The 14,675-nt window shown below is 47.2% G+C and overlaps 1 protein-coding gene across 1 annotated transcript in view; it reads left to right on the forward strand.

Moving 5' to 3' along the window:
* Positions 1–14,675, forward strand: part of ASMT (acetylserotonin O-methyltransferase) — a 457,737-nt gene that overhangs the window by 255,110 nt on the left and 187,952 nt on the right. Inside the window, exon 5 of the mRNA XM_069203172.1 lies at positions 7,917–8,035. Within this exon, the coding sequence (XP_069059273.1) occupies positions 7,917–8,035 (119 nt within the window). The remainder of the gene's footprint in view (positions 1–7,916; positions 8,036–14,675) is intronic.

Raw genomic sequence — 14,675 nt, forward strand, 5'->3', positions numbered from 1 at the left:
AAAGCCAGGCCCGGTCCCTCTGTAGTGGTGCCATCATGTGTGGGACGTTGCTGTTCCGCAGAATGAAGGAGTGATACACAGAACCACAGAACTTGGCCGTCACTTGGGAAATACATTGGTCAGTGAGACACACCACATGCACATTGATAGAATAAAAGTTTTTTCGGTTCCTATTCACTTGTTCATTAATTTGGGTGGCACCAAGGCAATGTGTGTGCCATCTATGGCCAGAGGGACATATGCCAAATTGTAGACGGCAGCTTTGACAATGGCCAAATCAGCACTTTGGAGAACCTGATGTAGCAAGGCAGGTGTCTTAGCAGGGCACACAGTACATCCCTCAAGACATTACTGAACATCGGATGTGACATCCCTGCTGCCAAGCCCACTGTCGTATGGAACGAGCCTGTGGCAAGAACGTGGAGGACTGACAACACCTGTACCATGGGAGGGATGGCATTGGAATGACGTATGGCAGGCAACAGATCAGGCTCCAAATGGGTCACCAGCTCCATGATGGTCTACGGTTCAGATGATACGTCTGAATAACGTGTCGCTCTTCCAGGGTGGCAAAGTCGACTAGGGGCAGGAATACAGGAGCCTGTCTTATCCTCAACATTGCACCGTATCTGAGAATAGGTGAGGGAGAAGTCACCGGAAACTGCATTGACAGTGTGGACACAGTAAAGTTGTGCAATATTCACAAAATGTCACCCATGACGCACCTAACATTCTGCAACTGTTCACTAGATACATGTAAAAGGGCAGCTGCTTGTCCTGCATGCAAAGGACAGATGGAAGTGACCTCATACCGCCGGCATTAGGCGTCATGGCAGTAGGCGGGCGCAACTGCCATGCAACTCCTCATTGGATAACATGGTTGTCTATGGGAGACTGGAGCCAATGGTGATCAGTGCCGGCGGTGATGGTGATGTCCGTGGCGGCCATGACCACCATTTTATGTGGCAATGCTCACTTGACTCCTGACACTCCTGCACAAGACCTCCACTGCGTGTGCTGCTGTGTTCTGACTCTGGTAGCCAAGATGCCGCGACCTTCAGGGGATAGGGCCCCAGCCTTCACCCAGGAGGAGCTGAAGAAGCTTGTGGATGGGGTCCCACCCCTGTTTGGACAGTTGTATCGGGCACTAGAGAAGCAGGTGAGTCTAATATCACCGTCCTGTCTGACAGTCATGTGTATGGGGAAGAAAGGCTGTGGGACATGGCAGATAGTATGGATCCATGGAGATGGGTGAGGAGTCTGAGCGTAAGTGGCATGAAAACATGTGAGTGTGGCCATGTGATGTGTGAGATATGTGAAGTCCACTGCTGTAGGTGTGATGCAACTCTACATGACTTTGTCCTTCTGTCAGTGTCACCCATGCAGGTCAGCACCCAACAGAAGAAGGGGATTTGGCATGCCATCGTCAAGCAAGTGCGGACCCTGGGGGTCCATACCCGGCACAGCGCCCACTGCAGAAAGAGGTGGGAGGACCTGAGATGCTGGGTTTGGAAGACCGCAGTGGCCCAGCTGGGGACATCCTCCTAATGAGGGAAGGGTGCCCATCAGACCCTGACCCCCCTAATGGCCCACATTTTGGCAGTGGCCTACCCTGAGGTGAATGGGCACTTGAGGGCAGCACGGCAGCCACAAGGGGGTAAGTACACACTCTCACCTTGTTACTGTGTTGCTTTGTTGGGTTTGGGTTGAGTACTGGTGGGTAGCTGTAGCATAGGTACTAGGATGATGCCTGTCTACTATGGGTATCTGCCACCCTGGCAGGATGTTACGACTGTGCCATCCCATTTCTAGTGGGAGCTGTAAGGGGACTGTCGGTAGCCTGGGAATCAACTTGCTGACTCCTATTTGTTTCTCTTTTCACCATGGTATACTTGTATAGTACTACATTTGCTTCCTGGGACTGCAAATCCCATAATGCACAGCCTGGTAGTCAGGAAAGCCCAGATTCTGTTTCCCATTGTTTTCTATGGGAGAAGTCCAGTTGCTCCTTTTCACCAGATCCTCTCCTCCAGGACTTGCAAGTGTCTGAAACTACACACACCTGAGACCTCTCCTGTGCAGCCCAGCTTGGAACTGCTTATAAGCAGCCATTTCCCCAAGATCCCCGTCGTGCATTGGAGTTTGATTCCTTTGTGTTACAGACCCCTTATCCAATGGTGTTCCAGTTTTGTTCCTGTGCTCTTCCAGCTTGATCCTGTTTCCTGTTTCTCTGCCCTGCTCCTGATTGCTCCAGACAGGGTCTGCTCCCTATCTCTTAGCCTTGTACCTGTTTGTTTCTTCCAGACCCTGCCCCCTGTTTCTCTGCCCTGCTCCTGCCTTGTTTCAGCCTGAACCTGCTCCCTGTTTCCCAGTCCTCTTTACTGCTCATTCCTACTCCTTGTATTCCAGCCCTGTCCTTGCCTGTTCCAGCCAGAGCCTGCTCTCAGTTTCCCAGTCCTATCTCTGTTTGTTCCAGTCAGAAGTTTGCGCCCTGTTTTCAAGTCCTAGTCCTGCCTTTGCTTCAGCCTGAGCCTGTTCCCAGTTCTTGCCTCTGCCTTTTAGTTTGTTCCCTTCTGTTTCCATTTCTTCTTTGTTATTTGTGTCTGGTAAGTGTTCTATCAGTCTTCACCAGAGTATAGGTGTCCTCCTTTGTACTGGGGTTTGCTCCCTGTTTCCAGGAGGCAATTCCAGCCCCCATCCTTGTCTAGTGTTATGCGATGTCTTTCGTGCCTAACAGTGACAGTGTGCTATTGCTGTTTTCTCAGGAATCGCCACTGTGTTTCCAGCTGGACCCAAAAGAGCGTGTCTTGTGTATGTAAGTACTATCCTTGTTTGTGCTCTAGGATCCAGAGAAAGAATCACTTCTGCTGCCTCCTTTCTATGGGGCTGGCAGGGTGACTATCTATAAGAGCAAACTGCACAGAGGCATTGACATTCCCTGTCACTGTGGGAGTTTCTGCGCCCTACTCTGTGTACAACCCCAGCGTGTTTGTCCATTAGTAATCCATTTCCTGTTTGTTCACACAAGGGTTGCTCTGCTTTTACTTTCCTGTTTCCTGTGCCTGTTCATAGCTGTCCTTTCCATGTATGCCTCTAGCTGCTCTTCTGCCCCAGTACTCTACCTCTTTAGGATATTCGGTGACCTCAAGGGGTGTCCCAACCAGAGTCCTGATCAGACCCGCCTGAATCTGTGACACAGGATTGGCATCACAGATGTGTGCCCATACCATGCAGACAGTGATTTATGAGGGCAACTACTTCCAATGAGTAATTTGTGTTGTCACCCTAAACCTAGTTTGTGAGCCCAGATCCACCCAACGAAATCAGTATACCTGAGGTGTCAGGGCATTGTCATTTGTTTTTTCCTACTGCTGTGCCAGGGGAGATCAGTGAGACCATGTACTGTATGTGTAGTGAGGCAGAGTGGGACAAGATGCCACTGTGCTAATTGGCCATGGCTTAGTAGACATGCTACCTACCCATGCAGGATTCAGTAGATTTAAGAGTACAGGAATTGTTTTCCTACACACCCATGTGTAGTTGCCAAGTACTGTGCAAGTGTGAGTATTGTGACTCACCTCAAGTACATGAGTGCAATTGTACCACCATCAGCATTTCACATCAGCATAGCTGTAGCTTCCCCCATGGTGTCCGATTCTTATAGTATGCATAGGTGAGGGCAAGGCGTGCGATGGCAGCAGATGATGATTTTGTTACTCTGTGTGACTGTTGTGCTGGCATTGACCCATTGCACCCTGTCTCTCTCTCTCTCCTACCCTCCCTCTCCTTCTCAGTCTTTGTGTGCATCAACATCATCTGGCGAAGCAGTAGTGGCACCGGCGAGTGGGGTAGCTTCAGCCCATTGGACCCAGGAGGCTGATTCCAGCAAAGCCGAGGGGACCAGTGACACGGACGGCGAGGGGAGTGCCAATGGGGTGACAGGATCAACAACACCAATTCCTCCTCTGATGGTGGCTCCCTGGAAGTGACGGACCCATATGGGACCACCCAGCACCATCCTTGTCCGCCACCCCCCTTTCCAGCACCGCCCTCCCTGTAGCTCCCCACCCAGTTGCCCTTGCCCACTCACCCAGAAGGGTGGGCATCTCTTTCGCCACAGGCACCTCTGCCCTTGCCCCAGTCAGCCCGGGTCCTCTCAATGAGGAGGCTATTGACCTCCCGAGGTCTATCTCTGTGGGACAGTCAACATTTGTGAGTGACATCCAGGGACTGACATCGCATATGCAGCAGACCAATGCATTCCTGGAAGACATTCACGGTACCCTGACTGGCCTGCAGAGAGCGTTTCAGGCTCTGGCCTCCTCATTGACGACAGCCAGTGTCCCTTCTTCTTCCATCCCCCCCCTCCAGCTACCTGTTCCCAATCCCACAGCCCTCTCCCCTCACCCATCCAAGGCACACTTTCACACAAACATACATCCACATCAATAGATATGGTTTGCAAGGACAAACACAAGCAATAGAAATGCCACCACCGCCATGCATACACACAACAGACACATGCAGAAATAATAACATCCACTCCCTACACGGACTCCCCCACCACCTCGCCCCTCACTTACACTACACCACACACACCTGCAGCCACCACATCACCACTCCCACATCCTGCCAAAAGTGCCGTCATTCCCACCATCACCTCTATAGCATACATGCACCCCATACACCACATGCGCACTCAGCACAACTGTCAATACCACAACATGCTGCACATCCACCCTCCCTACCTGTAGACACCACCACAACATTAACTAACACATCCCCCACCATCTCCCTGCATCTCCTCCCCCCTCCTCCCACTATATTTAAACGCCCACAGTCACCCACCCAACAGTTACACAGCACACACATGACATCCATGCACGCACCTACACCCAAATCACCTCCGCATACATATCTGTCAACCACTCCCACTACCTCCACTCCCATACCTTTCTGCCATGACTGTCCCTGTGCCCCCAAAAAATGATTCCTGCAAGAATTTTCCCTTTTCCTTACCGGTGACCTAGTCCCTGCCCCCCATGCTCCCTATTACCCTCCCCACACCAGTGCCTTCCACCTGCCAGTCCTCCCCTGGTGGTAGCAATGCCCCTCCCCCACCCAAGACATCCCCCCCACCAAGTACACAGTCACCCCTCCTAAACCCAAACCCAAGCCCACTCCCCCAAAATCTAAGTCTAAGGCCACCCCCGCAAACCCAAGGACCCCCTCCAAGGCCAGACCCAAGGACCACCCCCTCCAAGCCCAGACCCAAGGACCTCCCTCCAAAGCCAGACCCAAGGACCCCCCTCCAAGCCCAGACCTAAGGACCTCCCTCCAAATCCAACCCCATCACCCCCCCTCTCACCCCTGAGGTGCCTGCATGCCCCATTGATTCCCCTGCCCAGTGGAGGCCAGCTGTTTGCAGTCAGGAGTCAAGTTGGGCCCTTATTCTGTGCTCAGTGTGCAAGGGGCACTATGGACATTCCGGACTGGCCCTCGGGCCCCTTTGTACATAGTTATTTTTTACAGTTTATACTTTTTTAATATATCTGCACCACTGCACTGTTGGTTTTGATGGTAACAACCTTGTCCTGGCTTTCCTTCCACATGTATGTGCCGTAGATATGCGATTTGGCGTGTGTGTGTGTGTGTTAGTTTTCATGCGTGTGTGGGCGCGGCTTGCTGTGCTGTTTGTGTGTGTTGTGTGTGTGTACTAATGTTGTTCCCTCCAGTGTGTGCTAAGCGGGTGTACTTATGGTTGGTTTCTTTGTCGCCGTCGCTGGTCCTAGAGTTCAATGGTCAGCAGGAGCATTGGGAAGACTTGCAATTCATGTGCCATGGCGCCTGCATACGTGCCTGTGTTCCTGAAGGTGAGTGTTCCCTTTTCAGTGGTTTGTTTCCGCCAGGGTTCTCCTGGTGGTGCGCCCACCCTGGAAATCCTGGCGGTGTGCAGCCTCAAAATAGGGTAGTGGGAAACAGCCTCACTGGCGGCCTGGAAATGCCTACCGCCGCACATGACGGTCCGTCAACAGTGGCGGTTCGGGTGGTGACTTGGCTGTGTTCTGTTGGTTCCATCCCCGTGCTCATGATGCGACCGCCACCTACACCGTGGCGGTCCACGGACCGCCAGACTCGTAATGAGGTCCTAATTCACAAAAAGCATGTTTCCTGGAGCAAGAGTTAGCTTTCTGCCAAATTTGGTGTATTTCCGTCCAGCGGTTTGTGCTGTAGTCATGTTCAAAATCCCTATGGGAAAATGAATGGGGAAAACATATATTAGGATCTCCCTCTTCTTCTGGGCCCCCACTTGACAGATCACCCCAAAACTTTCAAGAAAGCAGCTGAAGTTTTGAACATTTTGTGAAGATTCAACATGCGGTGCCAAAGTTAGTGGCAAAACAAAAAACGCTCTTTCTATGGAAACTAGGTCCTACCTATAACTACCTATTGGCGGTAGACATATATATATATATATGGTATGCAGATGTGGAGTTATGATTAGTAACTCTATATTTTCCTATATACACTTACTTTCTCAAATTGTAGTTCTCAATGTTTTGCCCATGAAATTTTGGTAAAAGTTTTTCTGTAGCCTATATTTCAATCTACAACCCCATCAGAAGCTAGCAAGTATAGTTAGATGTGTCCCCCTGCTACTCCTAAGGTGCCTCTGGTTCTGGCAGAAGTAATAAACTAACCGGAAATTTTATTTGTGAAATGATTGGGAGTATGCTATAAAATAAAATCATGAGCGTAAAAAATTTATATTTATAGCTAGGACCTGGACTCAGTAACCAAAACATAACTGATGTCTGGAACTATGACGTCGATGAAAAAGAACATTAATGATGTATCCAACATATTACCAGCAAATAATCATATATTTCATGGCACTTTGCAAGCTAATGGTAGATTTAAATGGGTGAAGAAGAGGTGCCTATTGCAACAGAATTTGTAAAATGGTAGCAAGCTACATAACCGTTGCTGACTTTTGAGATGTGAAGGAGGTGTAGTAGCATTTTCCTAATTGTATAATGTGGTGGAGAAGCCTTTCCATGAGCTCCTGGAACAACCACGAGGACCTGTTTTGTTTGAAGCACTAGAAGATTTAAGATTGGAAGTAAAATGAATACCTCCAATTTGTCATGTATAAATGTGTTAAAAAATCTGCGGTAGGGAGGATTTGTGGTTTATGAGAGGGAGAAGTAGGAAGTCATGCTGACTGTTAAGGAATTTTTGGGTTAAACTATTCCTACTCACATTCTCTTAAACTTTTTTCAAGGCCTTTTACTTTTACCATCTAGTCACAAGCTCACCAACGTCTGCAAACAACAGTAGCTGACCTTTATGTGTAATAGATTAGTCAGATTAGCCATGTGGAGGGGAAAGAGGGTAGAAGGTTTTTTCTGCAGCATCCAAGGGTCTTCTTGTATCTTAGAAAGAACATTTAGCCGAACTGCTACTTCCATGTCATGGGATGATCAGCCTTTTGCTGCTCCGATGCCTTATGGGGATGCTGTGGGGTAGTAAAGTGTAGCCTCACTTCTATTTCGCAGCAACTTTAAAACCCAACCTGCCACCTCCCATTTGAAATTACTTTTAGGATGACATCACAGAAGACCCATAGCTGGAAGGTCCACAACAGATCCTCAAAATGTCCCTTAGCATTGAAAAAGGACTAAAATGGTCAAACCTTGCACAGGATTCAAAAATAACTTTGTGGTGGTGAGCCATTTTAGCATTTTCTGATAAGCAGTCAAATAAGCTAGCATTCATTGTCATAGCAAATAAACTTCTCAAATGTTACTGTTCATGCAAAACCTGACAGATACACCATGTGGCAAGTGAATATATGTATACAATCCTTACCTTTACATAATGTTTGAAGATGTATATTTTTGTCATTTTATCAGGTCAGAAGATGAGATGTTCAAGTTTATGCGTCTCATGAATTCTGTTTGGATTCTATGTGGCAAGGATGTAATAACAGCCTTTGACCTTTCATCCTTCCAAAAAGTGTGTGACTTGGGCGGTAAGTGATATACTTGTGATGAACCTGTGTATACATTCATGGAGTTCTAGTGTAGATCATTTGTAGATAAGGAAGTCATATTTGAAGGTTCCCCAGATTCCAAGTTATATATTTTTTAAAACCTTTACAGAGGAACAGACCAAACAAAATTTGAACTGGCACATGCAGGGTCATCTAAGGCACTCAGTGCATCTTGGAACAGGCTGCGGTACAAGTCTTTAGTTAATTGTTCAATTAAAATATATATATTTATATATATAAATATATATATATATATATATATATATATATATATATATATATATATATATATATATATACACACAAATATATGTATAGATATTACTATATACATATAGAAATATATACACACATATATATACCTATATATATATATATATATACATACACACACACTACCCATATTTATAATTTACTGAAAAAAAACAAAGATTACTGGGACGTTATAGTTAGGTTCTGAACTTACACCCACAAAACCATAGAAATTCAGCTGTTATAGCTAGAGTTATTTCAAGTAACTATAACTCATGCCCTAAAGTAACTAAACCTCACATCCCGTCATGCACAGTTCTCCCATCAATAATTTTATTGCAAATGTTGCAGTGATAATTTCAATAATACCAAAGATGATATCATCAATGATGTGATATGTGAGGTAATTAACTGTACATGGCGCAAGTTATAGTTACCTTAGGCGAAAAGTTATAGTTACTTGAAATGATTGTATAATAGCTCATTTCTATGGTTTTGTACATCTAAATTCTGAACCTAACTATATTGTAACTTTTAGTGAATTTCTAAGGTCTTAAGGTTTTTTTCTAAATGGTAATTCCTAACTATGACATCCTTGTAACTTTTTGTCTTTTTTCTGTCAATTTCTATGTGTTTTTTTAACACAGCAGGGGGTTGCCCGCAGGGCCTGGCCTGCAGGAGTCCCCACAGCCATCCCCCCTCATGCATCTAACCCTGTGCCATGCATAGCTTTCAGCAGAGCATGGTAGGGTTGGCTGCAGGACAACCCTACCACAGGCATCTAACCGTGCACCAAGTACAGCCTAAGGTAGTGCACAGTGGGGGTTGGTCACAGGCCCTGGCCTGTGGTCAGGCTGTGTGGCCTATCCACCGCATGCATCTAACCCCGTACCACGCATGGCCCTATGGCCAACCCTGTAGGCATCCAACCCTGCACCAAGCACAGCCTTTGGTCGTGAGTGGTAGGTGTTGGCCACAGAGCCTGGACTGTTGCCAGACCCTACGCCCAATCTTCCACATGCATCCAACCCTGCACCACACACAGCCCTTGGGGGGTAGCCATCCAACCCTGTGCCACACACAATCTTAGGTTGTGCGTGGTGGGCATTGGAAGCCAGGCTTAGCACTACACACAGCCTTTGGTATTCTGGGAGATTGGCTGCAGGGCTTGGCCTATGGCCAGTCCCTGCAGCCAACCCTCCAGAGGCATCTAACCTCGGGCAGAGAAAACACTCCTGCCTTGCCTAGTAGGAGTTCTAGAAGTTGAGAGGATTGTCCTCTACTGACGCGGAGCTTCCTCTGGGGCATCTGCTATGTTTGTAGTTGTAAGTGCTTGCCATTGAAGTTTAATTTCTGTGTCAGAATGGCTCTTCACCTGCTTATTTAGACAAAAAGATCCACAGTTTGGCACAAAATATCTAGCCAACTGGTGTACTTTCTACTGGCTAATTAGTAAATGCTACCTCGCTGGGTAAATATATGGTGCACGTTCTACACTACTGGTGTGTAAAGATCTAAGATCTAATATCTCCAGTAATCATATGTGTTGTAATTTTCACAATGTGATTGTTCCTCGACCGTCTTCATGCTGAAATCTTTGCCAACATGAATCCTTGTTTAGAGAAGATGGCAAGACTACAAAGAGTTTAATCTTCACCAAACAACAGTACTTCCTCTTAATTATATGGGGTAAGTGCTTCCTTGGTTGAGATGTGCTGATATTTCTCTGCATCCTGAACACTCAGGGGTCGTTCGGTAAGCTGACCGTCAAGCTGGAAAAAGGTGGGAAAACGGATGCATGCCACAAAACTACGTAGGGTGGGGCCATATGGACGGACCTTTGAGGTGGTTTTACACATTTGCATGCTCATAGTAATGAAAAGGATGAACAATAGAGTCTGCTCTCACCAGAAGAGAACCAGAGGAAAAATCCCACTCCTCACAGTCACTCCAGAAGAGATTGCACTCCAACAGAGCAAGGATGTATTTACTGCCATTAAGTATTTCATATCGCTTTTCAAGTTGAAATTGCAGAAAAAACACCCTTGCTTAGATTGAGCTCCAAAAGAGCAAATATGCATTTACTGCCATCAAGTATTTCATATCGCTTTTTTTAAGGTGAAATTGCATAGAAAACACCTTTGCTTTGCATTGAATGAGTTCAAGAGTTCAAGTAGTTGGGAAGATTTGTCCTTTACAGAAGCAGAACCTCAACTGGGGCATCTGCTATGTTTACATTTGTAAGTCCTTCGCAGTAAGGTTCAATTTCCTGCAAAATGAGCATCAGTGCTTGAATACACCGTGGGGGAGCCTCAAGGCCCTGTGGTCCCTGCTGTCCCCCTGCCTACTGCACACATGGAGTAGCTAAAAATATTTTCATCTGTTTTCCTGCCCGCTTCACATTAGGCAGGAAAACAAATGAAAAGTCTGCTTCTGGTGAGCGGGAGCAGGTTTTTTTCCACCTGCCTGCTGGGAGCAGACTTACAGTTTGCTCTTGGTTGGTGGGCGCTGTCTAAGATTCCATGACGTTAGCCCACCCTTTGGGCCGGACTGCGCCATTTCATAAATAAGACACCTGTTTGCCGTCTTGGAATGGTGCTAGCCGGCGGTAAACCTTTTCAAGAAAAACTTACCGCAGTTTTGCGTGAAAAAGTATAAATATGGGCCTAAGTCCCAAAATGGCTGCCAACACTTCGTGGTTGAAGTGTTGGCAGACAATCAGATATGACCACAGGCACTGTGGGATCCATGGAAGATCCGCTTCCCTAGATATCTATATATTTTTTTCCTTTAATAGCTCTACAACTACTGAACAGATTTATACCAAGTCACAAAAAACCTGATCTGCGCACCAAGATCTAGCCTCCTGACAAATTTGGTGTAATTCTGCCCTACGATACTGGTTGTAGGCATGTCTAAAGGCATGGGGAAAAAATATTTTTGGACCCACCCCTTTTTCTCGGCCCCACTTGACGAATTACCCCAAAACTTTCAAGACAGCAGCTGAACGGACTGTCATATTAGTTTTGAAAGTTTTGTGACGATATGGGAGCTGGTGGGACTGCAAGGGCATTGAGGCTCCCCCAGTGGTCCCAATAAGTTTGCACTCGGTGCTCTGGGCACCCAGTAACATGTTCATGGGCCCCAAGGGATGAGGTCCCGGAGTTGAAATTGGCCTTAGGAGTGGGGCCCCTTCCTTTAATAAAATAAGTGTTTGGCCCCAGGGAGTCCTTGTTGCCCCCCATGAAGTATTATTAGAATAGCCTCTGAGAGGTGGTGGTACTGGGGGCGAGGGAGTCTGTGCAGCACCCCCATATGTTTTAAAATGTAGGCTCTTAGCGGTCGCTGGGCCATGGGGTGGACTGTGCAGCCACCCCATATATATTCTTTCATGTTGTCTTGGGGTGGTGGTAATCCTGGGACCCATGGGCGTATGCGCAGCCCCTGCATAGTTTTTAAAATGTTTATCCGATGGAGGTGGTGGTCCGTCCCTCCTGTCCTAGTTAGGGAGAACAGGGTCCCTCAAACCCTGACTCCACAAGTGATAGTCAGAGATGCTGCTTTTCCCACAGAGGAGTCCAGCAACTCTGGAAGCATTGAGGGCAGCCTCAATGAAGATGACCTCCTGTTAGCCAGGATGGCCAAAAGATTGTCTTTGGAGAGACAGCTCCTAGCCACAGAGAGGGAAACAAAAGAGATGGGTTTAGCTCCCATCAATGGTGGCAGCAACATAAATAGGGACAGAGAAAATACTGATATGCTAAAAATCCCCAAAGGGATTGTGACAAAATATGAAGATGGTGATGATATCACCAAGTGGTTCACAGCTTTTGAGAGGGCTTGTGCAACCAGAAAAGTAAACAAATGTCACTGGGGTGCTCTCCTTTGGGACATTTTCACTGGGAAGTGTAGGGATAGACTCCTCACACTCTCTGGTAAGGATGCAGAATCCTATGACCTCATGAAGGCTACACTGATTGAGGGGTTTGGATTCTCAACTGAGGAGTACAGGACTAGGTTCAGGGGGGCTCAAAAATCCTCAAACCAGACATGGGTTGATTTTGTTGACTTCTCAGTCAAAACACTAGATGGTTGGATTAATGGCAGTGGTGTAAATGATTATGATGGGCTGTATAACTTGTTTATGAAAGAATATCTTTTAAGTAATTGTTTCAATGATAAACTGCATCAGCATCTGGTAGACCTAGGTCCAATTTCTCCCCAAGAATTGGGAAAGAATGCAGATCAATGGGTCAAGACTAGGGTGACCAAGACTTCCACCGGGGGTGACCAAAAGAAAGGGGTCACAAAGCCTCCCCAGGGGAAAAGTGTTGAGACATCTAAGGGAAAAAGTAAAGAGTCTTCTACAGGGCCCCAAAAACCTGCTCAGGATGGTGGGTCCAAAGCCTTTTCACAATCCTCATTTGGGTATAAGGGTAAAAATGTTGATCCCAAAAAGGCCTGGTGTCGCATCTATACTCAGCATGGACACCAAACTGGAGACAAGGCCTGTCCCAAGAAAAATCCCACAACTACTACTCCAATTAGCACTGGAATAGCCAGTCTCCAGGTGGGATCAACATTGTGCCCAGAGCAAATCAGGGTTCACACTGAAGCTACATTGGTCTCAGAGGGTGGGGTGGACCTAGCCACACTTACTACCTGGCAGCCTAACATGCATAAATACAGGCAGCAGCTCTTAATTAATGGGACTAGAGTAGAGGCCCTGAGGGCTATAGATGTCAGTGTCACTATGGTGACAGACAGACTGGTTTCCCCAGGACAATACTTGGCTGGACTGACATATCCAGTCACCAATGCTGACAATCAGACTAAAGTCCTTCCCATGGCAATGGTAACTTTAGAATGGGGCGGGGTCACTGGCCTGAAACAGATGGTAGTCTCTTCTGCTATACCAGTAGAATGTCTGCTTAGAAATGATCTGGAGTCCTTAGCATGGGCTGAGGTAGAACTCAAAACCCATGCAGCCATGCTGGGTATACCTGAACTGGTGTGTGTCAAGACTAGGGCACAGTGCAGGGCTCAGGGTGAAAATGAAGTGTTGGAGTCTGGAATAATGGCTCAACCTTCCAAGAGAAAAGGAAAAGACTGGGGAACCATCTTCAACACAGCACAAGAAACAGAACCTCTCTTCCTAGGAAGAAGTTCTATTCTCTGAGGCAACTGAGTCCAGGGAGCTGAGATATTATCAGGTTGAGCTCTTGGGCCCAGGGGGACCTTCAAGGGAACAACTGTGTAAGGGGCAAGAAACGTGTCCCTCTCTTGATGGCCTAAGACAGCAAGCAGCTGAGCAAGAAAAAGGAAATGTCAGTGGAACACACAGGGTCTATTGGGAAGATGGACTCCTTTACACTGAGGCAAAAGATCCCAAACCTGGTGCCACTAGGAGGGTGGTAGTGCCTCAGGAGTTTAGGGAGTTCATTCTGACCTTAGCCCATGACATTCCCGTTGCTGGGCATTTGGGACAAACCAAGACATGGGAGAGGCTAGTCAACCATTTCTATTGGCCCAATATGTCCCAGAAGGTAAAGGAGATTTGCACCTCCTGTGTCACCTGTCAAGCCAGTGGTAAGACAGGTGGCCATCCAAAGGCCCCCCTCATTCCACTTCCAGTGGTGGGGGTCCCCTTTGAAAGAGTGGGAGTGGAGATAGTGGATCCACTTGAACCTCCCACAGCATCAGGAAACCAATAAATTCTAGTAATAGTGGATAATGCTACTAGGTACCCTGAAGCAATTCCCCTTAGGTCCACTACTGCCCCTGCAGTAGCCAAGGCACTTATTGGTATTTTTACCAGAGTGGGATTTCCTAAGGAGGTGGTTTCTGAAAGAGGTACCAACTTCATGTCAGCTTACCTAAAACACATGTGGAATGAGTGTGGGGTGACTTATAAATTCACCACACCGTACCACCCACAAACCAATGGCCTTGTTGAGAGATTCAACAAGACATTGAAGGGCATGATCATGGGACTCCCTGAAAAACTCAAAAGGAGATAGGATTTCCTCCTGCCATGCCTGCTTTTCTCCTACAGAGAGGTGCCTCAGAAGGGAGTAGGGTTTTTCCCTTTTAAACTTCTGTTTGGCCATCCTGTTAGGGGACCACTAGCTCTTGTAAAAGAAGGCTGGGAGAGACCTTCCGTGAGCCTAAACAAGATGTGGTGGACTATGTACTAGACCTACGTTCAAGGATGCAGAGTACATGGAAAAGGCAAGCAAAAACCTTGAGGCCAGCCAACAGCTCCAGAAGATGTGGTACGACCAAAAGTCTGCTATGGTTGAGTTTCAGCCAAGGCAGAAAGTCTGGGTTCTGGAGCCTGTGGCTCGAAGGACACTTCAGGACAAAT

Source organism: Pleurodeles waltl, chromosome 8, assembly GCF_031143425.1.
Source record: "Pleurodeles waltl isolate 20211129_DDA chromosome 8, aPleWal1.hap1.20221129, whole genome shotgun sequence".
Taxonomy (NCBI): Eukaryota; Metazoa; Chordata; class Amphibia; order Caudata; family Salamandridae; genus Pleurodeles; species Pleurodeles waltl.